The sequence below is a fragment of the Lepidochelys kempii genome, chromosome 19, assembly GCF_965140285.1.
Source record: "Lepidochelys kempii isolate rLepKem1 chromosome 19, rLepKem1.hap1, whole genome shotgun sequence".
In the NCBI taxonomy this organism is placed as follows: domain Eukaryota; kingdom Metazoa; phylum Chordata; order Testudines; family Cheloniidae; genus Lepidochelys; species Lepidochelys kempii.
The window spans coordinates 13203502-13222803 of record NC_136398.1 but is presented as its reverse complement, the minus strand read 5'-3'; the positions used below and the strand labels follow the sequence as shown (position 1 = coordinate 13222803).

Below are 19302 nucleotides of genomic sequence, written 5' to 3'. Positions count from 1 at the left end.
CAGTGGAGATGGGGGGGGCGAAGTGCGGATGATGTTTTTGGGGGCTGTCCTAATTGCTGATGAGGAGGATCCTGCACCCAACAAGCTGAATGCTCCAGGACATTGAAGGGTCCCAGAATAGAACTTTCAGGCTCATCACGATACAATGTTGAGCTGCAAGGTCGTGATGTGCCACCACACCCGAGGGATCTCATCACACCACTTCACAACGCTGCAGTAGACTGCGACTGAGTTCCTGCCATAACGTAGTGGTGATAAGAGGCTGAGTGGTCTATGGGAACGAACACAGTACCTCCTGAGTCCCAATGTCAATGGCTCACCATGCATCTTGAGGCAAGTCTGTTTGTCTTTCTGTGCCTCAGTTTCCCAATCTGCAAAATGGGGCTAAAGCCTACCTTAGAGTCATAGAGTTTAAGGCCAGACGCACCCACCACTCTGACCTCCTGTGTATCACAGGCTACCAGCACCACACAGCACGCGCGCACTAAACCCAACAACCGAAATCAGACCGCAGTATTGCAACCCACAGGGGACGAGACTATTACGTGCCACAGGCAGAGAACAGGGACACTGAGGTGACCAGTGCCTGAGGCCCCATCAATGGCAGGGAAATGATAAGTGAGGTGTACCCAGATAACCGTGACAAGTGACCCCCACCCTCATGCTGCAGGGAAAGGCGAAAACCTCCCAAGGTTCCTGCTAACCTGACCGGGGGGAAATTCCTGCCCGATCCCACATACAGCGATCAGCCGGATCCTGAGCACATGAACAAGAACCAGCTGCCAAGCACCTGAGAGAGAGAATGTTCAGTGCCACCTGAGAGTCCTGGCCCTCCCTGCCCAGTGTCCCATCTCTAGCCGTGGCCATCCCTGATGCAACAGAGGAAAGAGATTAAAAAATCCTCCCAGAATACATTGGGGGCAGGGGGGGAATCCCTTCCTGACCCTGCAGATGGCTGGCTGTAACCCTGAAGCATGAACCCTTAGGAACGCAGGACATAAACTGGACGAGAGCCCCAGAGCTCTTGAGCTCTGCCCCCCACCATCACAAACAGCCCCATCATACCATTGCACTCATACATTTGTAAAGCTCTCTCATAGAACTAATTGCTTGCCCCACAACTCCTGTTGGGAGACTGTTCCAAAACCGCACCCCTCAGTGGTTAGAAACCTTCTTCTGATTTCCAGTCTAGTTCATGGCCAGTTTATACCCATTTGTTCGTGTGTTAACAATTGCCTTTAGCTTAAATAGCTCTTCACTCTCCCTGCTATTTACCCACTAACATATTTACAGAGAGCCATCATATCCCCCCTCAGCCTTCTTTTTGCTAAACTAAACACACCAAGCTCTTCCAGTCTCCTCTCAAAAGACAGGCCCTCTACTCCCTGATCCTCCTGGGTGCTCTTCTCTGCACCTGTTTCACTTTAAATTAAACTTTATGGACGATGGAGGACCAGAACCGTAAACAGTTTGCCAAACGAGGCCCTACCACCGGGGTCCTGTCAAGCTTAACCTGTTCATGTTTGTGCAGCAATCTGAACACGCAATGCATTATCGAAGAACTAAGGACCCAATCCACAGTGATGGCATTGGTCTGCCGCTTCCCAGCACCAAACACTGCAACATTGCGACACACAAGTTTGTCCCACCAGAGCAACTCAAAGCAGGTCCCTCCAGACGGACTTGAAGGTGTCTGGACCTAGCCAGCTGGTCAGTGCTATACATGCAGGAATTCCTTCCTGAGCCTCACATGCAACTAAGAATGTCCTGAAGTCTGAATTTGATTAGCCTTATTGAGGGACAGGAATGAGGAAATCGCACATTGCAAGAAGTGCCTTGGGGAAAGCGTGCTGGGGTCTTTAGGGACTTCCCTAGCACACAGCACATTGTCCAGCCACACAACACACACCACAGTCTGCTTTCCTTAGGCCAGAGGAAGTTGTTAGACTGTAAGCTCTTTGGGAGTGCATCATTTTATGTGTTTGTGAAGCACCGAGAACAATGGGGTCCAGATCCTGACTGGGGCCTCCAAACACTACCCCAATCTGAATAGTCAATGCAACAAATCAGATTTCTGTCTGAAAAGCAAATATTAATCACACCACTTTGCTCTCTGGGCAGCGTCTCTCCTACAGAAACATCAGCACAGGCTTCACAAACATCAAATCATTAACCCTCACTGCCCCACCACTACTTTGTGAGCCAAGCCTGTATTATTTGTCCTTAGAAGGGGAAACTGAGGCACTGGGCGGTGACGTGACTGTCTCAAGGGTAGGCAGTACAGCAGTGGCAGAACAAGGGCCAGAAGGAGTCCTGACTTTCAATCTGCTTCTTTAACCGAAGAACATTTCTGGGAGCTTCTATGTGCCAGATACAAATTTCAGTTTCATCCAGAAATCCCTGTTTCAGACCATTACAAATTCCTTATTTCTCCAGGTCTTTCCTTACCCTTTTTCTCTCCCCATAGAAGTAGAACAGCCTGGTACATAATAACAGCAACATTCATGGATCAGAATAAGAGGCAGAAAGTGGAAGGAAATTACATGTTTTCTCCCCACCCATAATATCAAAGTGCTTTTCAAATGACTAGCTCTGAGCCCATACAGCAGCTTGTCAAGCAGCCCTAATGATTATAATTAATCATGATTTGTCCAATACATAAAAGAGGGGGCAAAAAGGTTCCTGCACTTGAAACAAGTGAACATTAAACAGTAATTTTAATTACTGGGGGATTTCAATAGCCCAGCCTGTGGGACACCAAGGAATCAGGAAATCAGCCCTGCTATGCGCACTGTAGCAAGTGTTAGAAAGCACATCTCGCCATTATACCTGCTTCAGCCTAATGGGGTAGGGACAGGGATGTAGCATTAATGACTCTGGGGGCATCCGCTCTGCATTAAAATAAGAGGAGACCATCTACACTGACCAGGCTGGGCTGCTGCTGCACAATGGAACACAGTGGGTGTCTGTCACAGGGCGGGAGTAGAGGAGAGAGAAGCTCTCAGCACGAAGCAAGGGGTGGACCTGACATTATCCTGCAGCCAGCCGTGCTGGACAAGGAAAGAGCTGGGTTTCCAAAGGGAGAGCCACCTACAGGGGCAGATCTGGGAGGGGCTAGCCCAGCATGCTGAAAGTTTCCTGGACTGTCTAGCAAATGGCTGACATGGCCTGGTTTTGGCCTAGTTTGTTTCAGGGTATGACATCCCGGGAGCCGCCAGGGCGAGAGACTCACACGCCATGCCATGGGAAGGCTGGGGTGCCCTGCCTGCTCGTGTCTAATTTGGACCCGGATCCTCAAGGGTATTTAGGCACCCAACTCCCAGGAGAGTGAGGCCCCTAAATATCTTTGAGGATCTGGGCCCTGGTGCCTCATGAGACATCTGACCACAAACTCCCATTATTCAGATGAATGCTGTTAGATGTCTGCAGCATCCCACACTTGCAGAAATACCCTCAGGCCGGAGTCCCAGTGATCTGCCCCAAAGATGACCTGGGAATCCAGCTGTCTGACTTTGCCCTGCCCCACCCCTCGGCTACGTCGGGGGTGGGCGTGCGAGGCGGGTGTGGGAGAAGGGGATAAAAGCAAGGGGGAGCAGGCAGGATTCCCTGACCGCTCCCCAGCTCTCACCTCATACTCCTGCTTGAAGCCATAGCCTTCCGCTGTCTTCATCTGGTTGATGTGCTGGAGGAGATCGGCCACTCTGACGGCAGGGTGGAGCTGCCCAGTGTGGTATGGGGAGCCTTTGCACCCGCACTGGCGCCGTGGGGAGCCTCCGAGCAAGCTGCTGGACTCATTGACCGCACTGCTGCGCTGGTCACCTGGGAGCCATGGGGGACAGGCACAGGAAGAGTTCAGAAGACGACATAGCAGGCTGGGTGCTCCTGGTTGATTTGCTCAATCTAAGCAGAGTTGGGCTGAGCTGGTACTTAGATAGGAGATTGCCCAAGGACGCTCAAACTTAATCCCATGCACCACTGCAGACTAGGGACCGAGTGGCTAGGCAGTAGTTCTGCAGAAAAGGACCTAGGGGTTACAGTGGACTAGAAACTGGATATAAGTCAACAGTGTGCCCTTGTTGCCAAAAAGCCTAATGGCATTTTGGGCTGTATAAGTAGGAGCATTGCCGGCAGATCGAGGGACATGATCATTCCCCTCTATTCGGCACTGGTGAGGCCTTATCTGGATTAGTGTCCAGTTTTGGGCCCCACACTACAAGAAGGATGTGGAAAAATTGGAAAGAGTCCAGCGAAGGGCAACAAAAATGATTAGGGGGCTGGAACACATGACTTATGAGGAAAGGCTGAGGGAACTGGGATCATTTAGTCTACAGAAGAGAAGAATGAGGGGGGGGGATTTGATAACTGCTTCCAACTACCTGAAAGGGGGTTCCGAAGAGGATGGATCTAGACTGTTCTCAGTGGTACCAGAGAACAGAATGAGGAGTAGTGGTCTCAAGTTGCAGTGGGGGAGGTTTAGGTTGGATATTAGGAAACACTACTTCACTAGGAGGGTGGTAAAGCACTGGAATGGGTTACCTAAGGAGGTGGTGGAATCTCCATCCTTAGAGGTTTTTAAGGTCAGGCTTGACAAAGCCCTGGCTGGGATGATTTAGTTGGGGACTGGTCCTGCTTTGAGCAGGGGGTTGGACTAGATGACCTCCTGAGGTCCCTTCCAACCCTCATATTCTATGATTCTATGAACCTGCTGCAGGGGGTGCTCTTGCCATGTCGGACTCTCTGTTGGGGTTCTGTGGAAGCGCCCCCTGGAGGAGCAGTTGTCGCTACCCTTTGGAAGGCACAGCACCAGCATTAATGGCCAGTGCAGAGGGGCTGGGCACGGTACGGTATTAAAACTAGCACCGTAATACTTTAGTTAAGGTGAGGAACGGCAGAATAAGCATGTTAATAAACAACTGCTTTGATGAGGCCAAACTGTGCTCTCAGTCCCTTCTGGAGTGATTGCAAGATTTTAAGGCCAGAAAACACCATTATCATCTTTCTAGTCAGAACTCCTGCACAACACAGGCAAAAAAGCAGCCAACAGTCACTTCTCTCTGAAACCCGCACCTTTCCGATGTCTCAGAAAGATATCTGGTCTGGTCTCAAAGACTGAAAGGGATGGAGAATCCATCGCCCCGACATAGGTTCTTCCCATGGTTAATTATCCTCACAGCTGAAAAGGCGTGTCTTATTTCTAGTCTTGATGTCAACGGACTTCACTGTTATTACTTGGTTAAGCTACTCAATATTGACACCAATGTAACTGAGAGTAGAATTTAGCCCATGTGGTATCTGGGCCAAATTCAGCGTTAGTCTGTATTTTTTCATGACGAGCCACCACTGCGCTGCTCATTGATTAATTCTCAGGATTCCCCAAACGCTCCCACCCAAAGTTCTGAGCTCTGACCTTGCTAAGAGTACTTTGTTCAGTGCAGAGCATTTCTCTGGATGGCAGCATTGTTTGCCTATTGCAAACAACTATCTTCTCTATAAGATTGAGTTCTGGCTATGGTTATCCTAACACTTCTAAACAATCCTTTCTGGTTCATCCATAAAGCTCCAAGGGTTCCTTGCATCTGCTAGAAAATGCCAAATCGCCCATCCAGGTTTTGCGGTTTCTAGTGTCTGCATCTCGGGGTTATGAAAAGCTAACGGAGGGCTAATATGTTAACAGAATGCAGGAAACCCCATACATGAAATAGTGCAGGAGTCTCAGACTTTGTGAAGTGAAATGACCCCAATTGGATGGACCTCAAACGTGTCAGTACACTGACAGGAGAGTGACTGTGAATGGAATATAGCGATGTGGGTGAGGGGAGGGATGAAACCTGGGTGATATGAACTGGAGTTTATGACAATTTGTAGGACATTGAACACAATTAAAATTAATGATGATACTAATTTGCAATTATGCACAATGGCTCCTTCCAGCGAAGGACCCTTACAATTGACAAATGGGGAAACTGAGGCACAGGGGTTGTGGGGAAGGTCACACAGAAGGTCAGGGACAGAGCTGGGACCTGAACCCAGGAGTCCTGACTCCCAGCCCAGCATCTAACTATTAGAGAACGCTCCCCCCCGCTTTTATTTTCCAGGAAGGAAAAGGTGGAGGAAGCATGCTGAGCCTGGTGCCTGAGCTGGGACTCGGGTCTGTTTTAGCTGGGGAAGGTTGATTGAGAACGTCCGGCTGTGCCAGAGCTTGTCACCCACAGGCAGCTCATCTGGGCGTCACGGGTGTTTTCAACACTGGTGTTTAGAGATTTGGGATGGGGCTATTTTCTTCAGTTAGGGGAAAAGTCGGACTCCTGCGCAGCTAGCGCCTGTCTGCTCCAGACCTGCGCTCTGTCAAGCAGAGCAATGGGCAGGCATCCTCATCAGCAGGGAGACCGTCTTCTTTCCTCCCCAGCGCTCCCCTAAGGGGCACAGATGAGGTCCCACTCCCTAATATCAGGAACAGCTCAAGTCTCTACCTCAGCATTCCCTTCAAACGCTGCAACCAGCATCAATTTCTGGTCTCTGATGCTACAGTCCAGATTCTGCTCTCCCATTCGCCAGTGTAAACTCAGAGCAACTACACTGAGGGCCCGGAGCTACACCAGTGTAAGCAGGAGCAGAATCAGCCCCGGTGTCTAACATCACAGAAGCCTCTTTCTCATGCATGACCGCCCAGAAATGAACCTAAATCCACTCCTGGCAGAAGCTAGATGCAGCCCCATTGACTCCTGCACGTGTAAGACAGTGGAGAGTCTGGGCTGCAGGCTCTCAGATGCTTGGAGGAGAAAATGCTCATATGAACCAGTCTCATTAAGAGCATTTCAAGAAGCCACAATAGCTCAAAAATAATACACAGTATTAGCTCAAAAATAATACACCTATCCAGATATATCAAAGGAGGAAAAGGTTGCCCTCTGGGCTTCTATTATCTGTGAGACAATGCTGGGAACCATATTAATCCTGTCTTTTGCACAGGCAAGATGGGAGCAAGCAGCATCTTGAAGTTATAGTAACAGATGTTATTAGCATATGGTTGAAACTAGGGCATAGAACAAATTATTTTATAACTAAATCAGCCTAGAAATGCATATGCCAGTGGGTGTGAAATTATCAGTCTCCCTCTAACATGAGCACAGTGTACTTTTCACCCTGCAAGACCCACGCCTATTCAGAACAACAGAAAGCTGTCCGTGTTAAACTCCAAGCTCAGCATAAGTTAAAAGCCTGGATCCAAATCTACCCAGGCTTAGGCCAGGATTTCTCAGATTTCTCAGTTTGCATTCAGATCTCTGTTTTGTGAATGGCTCCCAGTCACACTGGGGCCAACCAAAACCACTGATCACAACTTGGAGCAGGGGGGCTGAGAGCCAGATCTGAATTTTGCAGCTCAGACCCCACCCACCCACTTTTTCCAGTGGAGTTACATCTTGAAGGAGTTTTGCTTATTATAGACATGGCTCTACACACACGCATGAGGTCACTTTGATGAGATTGCTGCCCCTGAGGATATATAGAGGGCCAGGAATCCTTTCAGTGTGCAAGGACCTGCAGTCTGACTGAAAGGGGTGCAGGTATCCACAGGCAGACACGGGCTTTCTAGTGCCAGGATAAAAAATGAGTCAAGAGTCCAGGTGGAGCCTGCCATCAGGCTGATCTATTCGCATGGGCAGTCACTGGTGCCAGGCACCAGAGCCCTGGCAGGCTGTACAATCTGTGCAGCCCCAGTGGATGAAGATGGCAGTACAGCGAGTGTAGCCCATGCTGACTCGTTGAACTGATGGTTTTGGGGAAGAGCCTCATTAGGGGAAATCTGACTCCCAATCTGGCAGCATGAAAGAAGCTGAGAGGTAGCACTGTCCAGGAACTAGGGCACTGGTCCAGGACTCAGAAGACCTGGATTCTCTTCCTGGCTCTGCCATTGATCTGCTGTGGGACCATGGACACTTCCCAGCTCCGTTTTCCCTCCCACTCTTCATTTGGCCTATTTAGATTGTAAGCGCCTCAAAGCGGGGGTTGTCTCTCACTGTGCGTGTCCGGTGCCTAGTGCAATGGGGCCTGGATCTCAATTGTGGCCTCTCGGGGCTACTGTTGCAATGACAACAAGCTAAGTTCAGTGGAGGAGCCCTGCATAGGCAGATGAGAGTGGGGTCAAGATTCACAGTCAGTGGGAGATTCGTGGATGGAGCAATGGTGGATTAGCCTGATGCCTTACCAAGATCATGGTCCTGCAGCTCAGATTTGTGAACCATTTTTAGCACATGTTATTGTTCAAACAGAAACCTAATTCACTTTGTTCTCAAGCACTTTAGCACGCAACTCACTGCATACCAAAGATGCCTCTGAGTGGGAAGGACAGGACAGACAGGTGCCGAACCATTCTATATAGGATATTATACCATGCCCATCACCAGAGCATCTGGGCACCTTCTTGCATAGTCCTTACCCCTGTTGCTGCAGTTGTGCGCGTCCATGAAGGACAGGCCCAGCCTCTCGTCCTCCTGCAGGGTGCTCTGGTCTGTGAAGCTCCGGTCGATGGCGCTCATCATGTGGGTCTTCTCATGGCGGTAGTTAATCGTAGCTTTGGTCACATTGACAGGTTTCCTACAGGAGGGTTACAAAGGGAGAAGCAGACACGTAATGCTCAGCCACACTGCTCTTGCCAGACACAGGCTCTGATTTAAAAATCATGAGCCTGATTTTCAGAGGCAGCCTCTGATTTCGCAGCTGGTCTATTTGGCAGCCTTTCGATGTCTAGCTGGCTGACTGCTCGCACAGCGCTACGGCGTCTAAAACATGCCCACAATTATCTGTGCAATGATGCAAAACCAGACCCTGAATGGAGTCCCTGCTGAAAAGCAGGGCTACCACCTAAAGGTTCATGAGCAGCTAGTGATTCTGAGAGCTTGGAGTTTCGGTGGGTACGCCTGCACTGCAAAGAAAAATGGACCGTGCCAAGGCTCATAGCCTGGGGCACCTGCCTCAGGGGCTGCAGGGCTAAACACAGCCGTGTTGGCCTTCCCGCCTGGGCTCTGAAACCTGGTGAGGGCGGCGGTTATCTGAGTCCAGGCTCCAGCCCGAGCAGGAACATCTACACTGCTATTTTTAGCCCAGTAGCCCGAGCCCTGCAAGCCTGAGCCAACTGACCCAGGCTCTGAGACTCGGTGCCAAAGGTTTTCCTTCGCCATGTAGACGTACTCAGCAACTGCTGAGCACTGGCCCTGTGAAAACCAGGCCCCAATACAGCGTCTCCCAGAATCTCCAAGCACTTGCGACTCTGTTGGCCTATTTGCTTAGCCAGTTCACAAACAAATGAAACGTAAATTGGACAATGGTGTTGAGCCTCGGATCCAGCCATATACCAAAATCCCTGGAAGCACAGCGGCCCAGATCCCCAAAGGCATGTGGGCTCCTAAATTCCATCATGGACGGTAAGGAGCCTGTCCCTTTGAGGATCCAGGTCTGAGCATTCAGCAGCACCCATTAAAAGGTGACATTTACCGAAGCACTTAAATGACTTAGGAGCCTAAGTGCAAAATGCAATCCAGGAGAGTCTCCTGGCCACTCTGAACTTCTGAAATTCAGCCCACTGATTTGCGTGCCTACATCAGGACACCTGAGCCTAACTTTAGGGCCCCATCCTTTAAAATCTTGACCTCAATGCCTATTTTGGTGGCCTTCGTGTAGGGGCCCAGCTGGCACCACCCCAGGACTGATTTTCACAGATGCTCAAGCAAGTGTTGCCCCCCAGGGACTCCAGCTTAGCCCACCTGCAAATCAGGCCTTACATCTGACAAGCTAGGTTCCCAAAAACTGAGCCTCCTAAAACGAGTGGGCGCTGTGCTGACCAATATTGTCACATGAACACCCTGTTGGTCTGTTTCCATCTGTTAGCTCTTATCTGATACTTGCAAGCTCTTTGGGGCAGCCTTTTTGTTCTCTGTTTGTACAGCACCTAAGTCTCCCAGGCTCCATGGAAATACAGATCATAAAAATCAAGGAATCCCTGGACTTAGAAATGGAAAAGGGCCCCAGAACTCACACAGCCTGGGCAGGATTATGCCCTGGGCACATTTCTCAGGGCTTGGACCAGTGCCATTATTAGCTAACACTACTCCTCTGACACAGGCTCCTATAAATCCTGAGCTGTGTTTTGCTCTCCGTAGTCCAAGCGGAAGGAAGATGCAAGCCTAAGAGACAGGCTGGTGTCCCACTCATCCTTCCTTCTCCTTGACTCCGCAGTGCTTCATGGATTGCAGCTTTCAGTACTCCTTCACTGGGCCCCAGAGCAGGTAGAGGAGAAGCTCTCTGCCATGGACACGGAAAACATGCACTGATGTCTCCTTGGCCAGCAGTTACAAATGAACAGAGTAGGACTGTGAAGTATCCTGTGTCATTAGGCTTTCTTCTGCGCACCCAGGCTGGCAAACAGTACTATTTCCAGGCCACAATGCGCTGCCTGCCCTGGGTCCCACGGTGTGTTAACGACTTCCCATCCTCACCCACAGCACAGAGGGGTAGAACATCATTCAAGGCAGTGGGGTCAGACCCACTGAACTGGCTGTTGCAGGGGACACCCTCAGACCTCAAGGAGCCAGGCTCAGCCACCCCCCATTACAATCAAAGGCCTATTTTCTGAACGAGGTGACCGCATTTGCCAGGTGTCCGGTGATGCACAGAAGACAGTCAGCACAGGACAGCACAAGCCACCGCTCCGGATTGTGGTAATCTCTGAGCAACATGGAGGCATCGCAAGTATCCTCCTAATGCAGCTCATTCCCCACAGAACATGCCTTCCTTCCCAGAAGGTCACTGTCCCGTCCTTGCTCCTGTGGATGACTCCCTTCCCCTGCATCCGGCAAGGCTCCAGGACAGCTTGTGCCAGGGGCCCAGCTCGCACCCTGGCAGGCAATTATTGCCATCAGCCCCTTCCCTGGAGCACAAGGAGCTGCTGGTGAAAGCTGCCCCCATCCACTTCTGACTGCTTGGGGAGGTTGGAAAGAAGCAGAAGGCTTCCCCCAGCCCTTGTCTGATAAGTTCCTGCCCATAATTCTCTAGGCCTTGGATTGCCTGTAGTGATATTTATTATTGGGAAAGCATGGCCCGCAGAACAGGAATGCAATGGGCAGAGAGGCCTTCTGAAAGACTCTGGGCACGCACAGCTGGTGTTGTGCTAAGCAACACTCACTGTTACCCTGTAGTTTGACTGCAAGAGGAGTTATTTTCCATCCCACTCATTCTGGGGCACATGCTACACACTCAAGGCACCAAAAGCTGGGGCAATCCAGCCTCTGCTGCTCTGGCCCTTCTAGCTTGATACAGAATAAACATTGGGGGATGGGAGGCTTCAGAGACAGGATGTTAACAAAAGGAGAGGTTGAACTACAGCTGGTTGAAAAATGGTGTCAGCGTTGGGGGAAAGTGCTTCAATTGTTTCTGGTTTGCAGGGTTTAAAATGGAGCATGAGCTCAGGTTTGCCACGTTTTTTAAGAAATATTTTTTGAGGGGAAAAAATCAGAAATTTGATTTTTCCTCTCCCCTCCCTCTTTTGCCACTAAGTGATATAATCCTTGGAGGGTTCCCACCTTCACCTGTTTTCATTTTTCTTTCGCCTCTGTTACTTTTCCCACATTGAGGATGTCTGGGAAAATTACAGCATGGAAAAGGAAAAAGGCAAATAGATACAATGAAATACAGAACGTAAGCCCTGATCCGCCACCATTTACATGCATGCTGAGCTTTACTGTCAAGAGCAGCTCCATGGAGCTCCACGAGACTACTCCCAGTGGTAAGTTAAGGAGGTGTACAAGTCTTCGCAAGATCAGGCCCCGAGGTGCCATTGATTCCATACATTCATTGGTGAAAAGGGGGAACCTGACAATTCAAAATTTTAAGTTTCGCTGAAAAACCAGAACTTTTTAAAAAACAGATACAGCTTTTTGCCAACTGTTTTTGTTTTAAAAAGCCAAATTTTGGTTTAAAAAGCAAAAATTTTTTGACCAACTCTAGTTTGCACAAAAAAAAATAAAATTGGGGGTGGGTGGGGTTGGAATCCAGTCCCAGAGCTAGATCTAGACCCTGTACCTGGCAAAACTCCAGATCAGAACCTCCCCAAACCTCAGTTCAAAATCCAGATCCACGTTTAAATGTTGCAGTCTGGGCTCCCCATCAATTCTAGTAAGCCTGGGGCCGAGCCTGACATGCAATTGGTGGGGAGGGGAGTTGTTGACTCATGTCACTGGATTTTAGGCTACTTTAGCCTCTGAACCAGTCTGCAATAATCCCCTGCAACAGCAGCTGTAGATGGACAATAATGCCAGCTGCAGCTTCCCCCTGCCAGTGAGCTTGGCCAACAAGAAACTTCCTCCCAGGAAGGAGAGGCACACAAGGACCGCTTGTGATACAGCATCTAGCTGAAGTATCAACTGGGCTCCCAATGAAATTGTAAGGGTTGAAAATTACATTACACTAGAACCAGCTTTTCAGTTACACCATCAGAGGCTTTTGCATTAGAACACTTACACTGTAACAAGGCTTCCCCCTGCTGTAGTTACAATGTAACACATCCATCTCCTCCTTCCTCCCAGCAGTAATTACCATGTAATGTGATCACCAGGCCCTCTGCCCCCATGAAGCAATGACAATGTAACATGATCCCCCCTTCCAGTAGTTACAATGTAACATGTCTTTGAGTTACCATTACAATATGTCAGATAAAGCCAAGGCCAAAATAAAAATCATGAGGGGGTCCCATTTATCTTGGGGGAAACTGCACTGGATTCAGAGATAAATTAGGTCCTCCGGGCCAGATTTTCACAAGAATCATAGAATCATAGAATATCAGGGTTGGAAGGGACCCCAGAAGGTCATCTAGTCCAACCCCCTGCTCAAAGCAGGACCAATTCCCAGTTAAATCATCCCAGCCAGGGCTTTGTCAAGCCTGACCTTAAAAACCTCTAAGGAAGGAGATTCTACCACCTCCCTAGGTAACGCATTCCAGTGTTTCACCACCCTCTTAGTGAAAAAGTTTTTCCTAATATCCAATCTAAACCTCCCCCACTGCAACTTGAGTGCAGCAGCTCAGCAGCAGGTTTTCATGTGCTCAGCACCCACAACGGAGGCCAGCCTTTCCAAAAGACCCGCTCTCATTTAGGCAGAGCCAGATTTCCACGAGTGCTCAGCGCCCTGCAGCTCCCACTGGGATGCTCATGGGCTGATTTTCATGGGCTCAGCACCCATAGGTGAGAGCAGACTTTCAAAAGAGCCCAGCACCTAAAGTCTTACAAATTTTAGAAGGCATCTTAAACCTTGGGCTTGAGGGTTTAGGCCAATCGCTGACAGAGATATTAAAAGCAAGCTGCGTACATTCCACGCATGTAGTTACAGTGGGAGGCAGTGAGGGAAAGCTTCAGCAGTGGGGAAGTGGCAGAGACTTTCCCCGCTGCCTCCCCCTGCCAGAGCTTTTCCCTGCAGTCTTTTCTTGCAGCAGGGGAAGGCTCCGGCCGCAGGACACTACACTGCTAAAAACAGGCCAAACGGCACAGCTTGGGTGAGCAGAGAACCATGTAGGGTATGTACTCCAGCATACTCCCTTCAGGCATTTCTATGCACCTCATCTAGACTGCCATTTACACCCACGCTAGGGGAGCTGCGCGGGTGTGTACAATGCACACATCCAAAAAAGTGTGTGATGTAGACATACCCTCAGAGAGGATAACGCAACAGCTGGACCTGGGGTTGATGGTTCCTGTGTTCCCATAACACTGAGCCCTTTTGGAAATGGGTCTCTGTATGTTTTCCATGCCATCTGGAAGCCTATGAATACTTCGGAATCATTTTTTAACAAGCCACAGAGGCACTTAAAATTTACTTGACAGAGAAAGAAACTTGCTGGAGCAGAGAGCGCAGAGCGAGCGAGAGAGAATGACAATTACTTACGGGTAATAGGAATAGGAATAGTAGTTCCTCCTGGCAAGCGTGCAAACAAAGAGAACAGCAAAAATTGCATAAGCAGCTTTTCTCCAGAGCAATGAAGGGGGAGGTTTATTCGGAATCTCAGATGACAACAGGCCAAAGATTGCTCTAGTCACCATGCAGCGGATGGGTGCTGAGGCAGGGAAGGCAAGAGAGAGCCGTGGGACGACAGAAAGAAAGGGAGTTGCTGGAAATGAAAGGCAGCACATCTGCATGCTCACAGCTGGCCTGAGGATATGCAAGAATCACCTTAGAATAAATCATTTTATTCAGGACAATAATGTGAAGCACCCTCCCCCGCATTCCCCTCCTCCACCCATCCAATGAGACCAGGCATGTTCGAAGGGTCACAGGCATGATCTTATCTTTTTCTCCTGGGAACTGGCTTGTAACAGGGCAGCGAGAACAGGTTCTTTTGGAAATGCACTTGCCCTCAGGGGAGCCGTTTCTCACCAGCTCCAGCCTCAAAAAGGACCTGTCCAATTGCATTGGCTTTTTCCTTCTTTGGCAGGTGATTCTCCATCTCCTGCAACACACTTGTGTCTCCACACCTGCTGTGTTCTGGGAGAGGGGTGCACGACAGACCCAGAGCTCTGGTACAAAGAGCAGTGTGCATCCACACACCCATCAGGCAGCAGTGTGTGCACGCACACTCCTGTTATATTACAGGAGCGGCAGCAGTACATGTACAAACACAGACATTATAGCCCTGCTTATATAACCTTTTAAAACGATTTCTCTCTAACCATGATGCCTGTTCACCAGCCTTCTGCTCCCTCTTTTGTCCCCATTAGGAGTACAGCAACAGGACTGCCTCTCTTTCTGGCCAATAGAGAAACCGCCCGAGGGAGAACCAAGCAAACAGCTGAGAGGGTGTGTGAGCCTTAAGTCATAAGAATTATTAATAGAGAGTCCTGATCGCTTCCCATTGCAGCACAGGGAAATTTCTGCTATTTTTAATGATGATTAAAGTGTATCACAAATGGCCTTTCCTTCCATACTCAATCACCAAAATATTTATTATAGACAACAAACTATCTAAGTATTTTTGACCAAGCCATGCTGTTAGAAAAGGCAGACCAGGGCAGTGACAATGACCAAACAGTTACAGTGTAACTACAAAACTGACTACCACCCACATGCTAAGGCACCCCAGTTCATGATAATCATTAACATAAATGACAATGGGAGGCAATTAAAACTACAGATGATCAAAATCAAACCAGTGGTTATCTGCAATGCTGATCATCAGCAAGTGCTGATGGGAGGGGACTGAGATAAAATGTTAGAGAAATCCTAGGGGTGGAAAGAAGCCCCGTGCAGAGAGAAGCCAACCCCAACTTCTCCCTATTAGCAATGACAGTTTGTGCTCTAAAATCCTCTGGAGATCACCTATGCTGCAGAGCTCAGCCTAAAGCCAGACCTGGCTAGAGCTGTACGGGAACCAGATTTTCTGTTCCATGGAAAAATGTGCAGCATTGAAACAGAATTCCTTCTGACTCTAAAGGGAATGCCAGAATTGCAAAATTGTCTACAAACGGGAATCTTTGGGCGGGGGAGGAGGGGGAATGGGAAGAATCAGAACAGAATTTTTCAAAAACCACAGGGCAGCCAGGGAACGAGGGAGCCGGCCACTCAGGGATCCAGCACCCTGTGCAGCTGGGGAACAGGGCAGCTCACCTGCCCACCACACAAGCAGCCAGAGAGCCAAAAAGCCTGCCTGCCAGGGATCTGGCCAGCCTGCTGAAAAATGTGACTGATTCAACACGTTCCTGTGGAATCAGCATTTCCCTGAGGCAAACAGTTCTGCAGAAATTTTTTGGACCAGCTTTGAATTTCAAGCAGTCAGACCAGGATCTGAAGTCTGTGGCTCAGATCCATCTTTAACTCAGCAGGGTTGATTTCTGGGTGGAGAAGCAAATCAGTTTTCTAGTTCCCCCTGCTGAAAACCTACAGACTCCACGGCAATGGAACAATACTCTCCCCTGCTCCACTTTCCCAGGTACTTGCCGGAAGGAGATGGCTGGCAAGGGTCAGAGAGAGTTTAAAATTCTGCTCAGAGCTTCCAGAACCTGTTCCCAAGGGCCAGACTCTGATCTCCATTATGCTGATGAAATCCAGAGTAACCCCACTGAAGTCAATTAGGTTACTCCAGATTTACACCAGTGTCATTGAGATCTGAGCCTTAGCGGCTCATAAGAACAAGACTTTGATGGAAAATATGGGTCTTAGAGCCTCAGCTGATGTAAATCAACATAGCTCCTTGTAAATCAATGGAGCTCTGTGGATTTACATCAGCTGAGGTTTCAGCCCATGGTCTTTTCCTCCTGGCTCTTAACATACTTGCCTTAAATTGTTGTTTCAGAATTCTGGGAGGGGAAGGAGTTTAATTGCTCCCCTTTATTCTCTGGCATGACAGGTCTGCTTTTTAATGATCCCTCCAGCTAGCTGTGCCTCCAGCCTCTTTCAGTAAAAGGGAGCCATTCAGAGTACGGCACTCCAGCAAACAATTGGGGGAGCAGTAGCTGCTCTCTCTAAATGCCCCCAGTGGTAGGTGTCCTGGAAAGCCCCTGCCTCTCCCCTGGCAGGGAACCTCACCCCACTTAGCTTCCAGAGTAAATACACTCAGCAAATGTCACGGTCAAATCCATGGAGCTGGTGGCTATTTCCAAGGCTCATCTCTTTGGCTGAGGTGCACCTCTCAACCAGGTAGGGAAGCATCTATCTCTCCAGAATCCTGGGCTGGGATGCAGGTGATGCTGATTTGCTGGACCAAATGGTCAGCAGGCTGCAGCATCCTGTAGGGAGACGATGCAATACTCGTATCTCCCGGCCTTCCCCCTTTCCGCCAGACCTTAGCTACAGTCCTCACCCTGAGTTTACAATGTGTGTGGATGCAAGGGTGGTAAAGGCATTGCACACTTGGCATGTCCTAACCAATAGCAGGCTGCAACAATTTTTATTTCCCTAGTGCAGGCTTTTCAGCAGGAAGGTCAGTGAGATGATGCACTTTGAGGCACAGGAAATACAGCCTGAGAACAGCAAAAGACTGACAGAGTTGCCAGGTAAGTTTTATTGATTCCAGAATGCTTCAGGTCCAGCCCGCTGGGGGCACACGCTCCTCTGCAGAAGAGCCTCAGCACAAATTCATGCTGGAGCTGAAGCGCTAGTAAAATCTCACTAAGGTGAGACATTCTGCCTACTGAGATGCCTTCAGTTCAACAGAGAACCATTGGCAAGTCATGAAGGTTGGGCCTGCTTCTTAGCAACTTACTTCATTTACTCCCTGGCTCATAGACCATAGAGATCATTGGCTACTTGTATAATTTGCCCCCACCTCTTTCTGGAAAGGGCATATTGTTCCCACTGATGGTCATTCATAATAAGAGCTCTTAATTCTTGCTCAGTATTATCCCTCCATCTTCTCCTTGGTTGGCATGAGGTTGGATGCCATAAGGACGTCCTTCCAAGAGATCCTGGGCTGGTCTGTCTCCTGTCAGAGTAACCCCATGCCCTGCCCACTGGAGTCGTCGGGGTTTTACTACAATTTGCTGTCCTTGGTTCTCCATAGGCCTCCCGTAGCTCTCTAGAAGATCTTCTTCTCCACAGGTCACTCCCCCTTGCTGGCCCCCAAATGCATCTCAACACTTTATTTTCGAAGCGTTTCACTGGCCTTCTTCCATCTTAGTAAGTTGGACAACTACCTAAATCAACAGGCCTTATAATGATCAGGGGCGTCAGAAGCTTGAGCTCTCCCAGTAGCTCAAGAGACTCTGGAGAGAAAAGTATCAGGGATTCTCACTCTGTAATCTTTGACAACCTCACTAGGACACACTGGCACCTCCCATACAGTACGATCAGGGTGAAGGTAACAAATGCAACATCAGTGGTTGCCCAACGTGCTTGTTCCAGGATCTACCTTCCTCACCAGAGCTGGATCCCAATTAATAGGTTCAGGTCCAACGGCAGGCCTTGGTGACATACTGCATCAGTGGGGACAGCGAAAGGAGGGATCCTGCAACTGCAGCACTGGACAGACCGTGTGGCCTATGGTACAGGATGGCTAGAGTGCCAGGTCGGGAGGTGGCCTCATGAGTGGAATCAGAAGTTGCTTTGAGACAGTGTAGTCTAGTGGCTAAAGCCCTGGACTGGGACTCAGGAGAGGTGGGTTCTAGTCTCACCTCTGCCACAGACCTGCTGGGTGCTCTTAGGTAAGTCCTTTCATTGCTCTGTGCCTCAGTTTCCCCAGACATGGCTAATACTACTTGCCTCTTTTGGAAAGCATTTGAACCCTACAGATGAAGAGTGCTCTGTAAGAGCTAGGGACTGTCATTACCTTTTGTGACAAGCTGATTGTCTAGTTGAGAAATGAGCTCAACAAAATCTTTGAGGGGTTGTTTTTGTTTGGTGTTTTTCAATAAGTTTTGGCGTTAATAATAACTCCCCCTCCCCCCAAAAATCTACATGTAAAACTCATCAGATGCCTTGTAAGCCTCCTGCATCACATGCTGAAATTCCTGTATCTCACACCACATCCCTGGACAGAGCTCCTGCTCAATAGAGCCACGAAAGGGGCAGACCTCATGGAGAGACACCTGAACTCACGGTCAAGCTGCTGACTTTGTGCTTGATAGGAATCGCCTGACTGATCAGACCAGGTAGTCCAGCATCCCATCTCAGACAGTGGCCAGGACCAACTATTTCAGAAGAAGGGGCAAGAAGTCTCCTCCTTAGTGGACAATTATGGAATAGCCTGCTCAGTGGAGAAGTTTCTTCCTGACCAGATAGTCCAGATTGGTTTATGCCTTGAAGCAGGTGGGTTATAGCCCCTCCAGACATTTGTACGCTGTATTTTTCATTATGTCTGATTGTTAATTATTCTTTTCACATGGAATGGACTTAACTCCTTATTTACACTGGTGTAACCGAGATCAGAGATCACAGCCCGATGGGAGGATACCATCCTTTACTACTGCATTACTATTTTCCCCCAGTCACCCTCCACCCCCTCTCCCCCCCCACAAATTACTGCCTTGGACAAGAAGTATGTGGCTTGTAGGGCTGAGTGATCTGATGCAGGGAGATGCTGGGAGCTTTCCCACTAGGACCAGGCAGGGCTCAGGCCCTAAGAGGTTACTGAACATGGCTGGGATGAGGGTATAAGCTAACAGGGAACAAAGCACTAGTGCCCTCCTCGCTTCCTTCTTGTTCGTGAACACGTCTCAGACACTCTTTCCTGGCTCTCAGCTGGCCGTGCAGCTGAGGAAACAAACACTGCTGTCGAAGAGTGGATGCGATGCCCAGTCGGGGCTCACAGGATAATACCACCCCTTTTGT

General features: G+C 49.3%; 1 protein-coding gene across 16 annotated transcripts in view; it reads right to left on the bottom strand.

Annotated features, from left to right (window-relative positions):
* Window positions 1-19302, bottom strand: part of PTPRU (protein tyrosine phosphatase receptor type U) — a 321138-nt gene that overhangs the window by 51859 nt on the left and 249977 nt on the right. For 10 of the 16 annotated variants that reach the window (XM_073317468.2, XM_073317470.2, XM_073317476.2 and 7 more), the window contains exons 15-17: window positions 13930-13959; window positions 8438-8595; window positions 3629-3819 (exon numbers count right to left, since the gene is read on the bottom strand). In XM_073317468.2, the coding sequence (XP_073173569.2) occupies window positions 3629-3819; window positions 8438-8595; window positions 13930-13959 (379 nt within the window). The remainder of the gene's footprint in view (window positions 1-3628; window positions 3820-8437; window positions 8596-13929; window positions 13960-19302) is intronic. The other 6 variants (XM_073317472.2, XM_073317480.2, XM_073317473.2 and 3 more) reach the window with 1 other exon arrangement.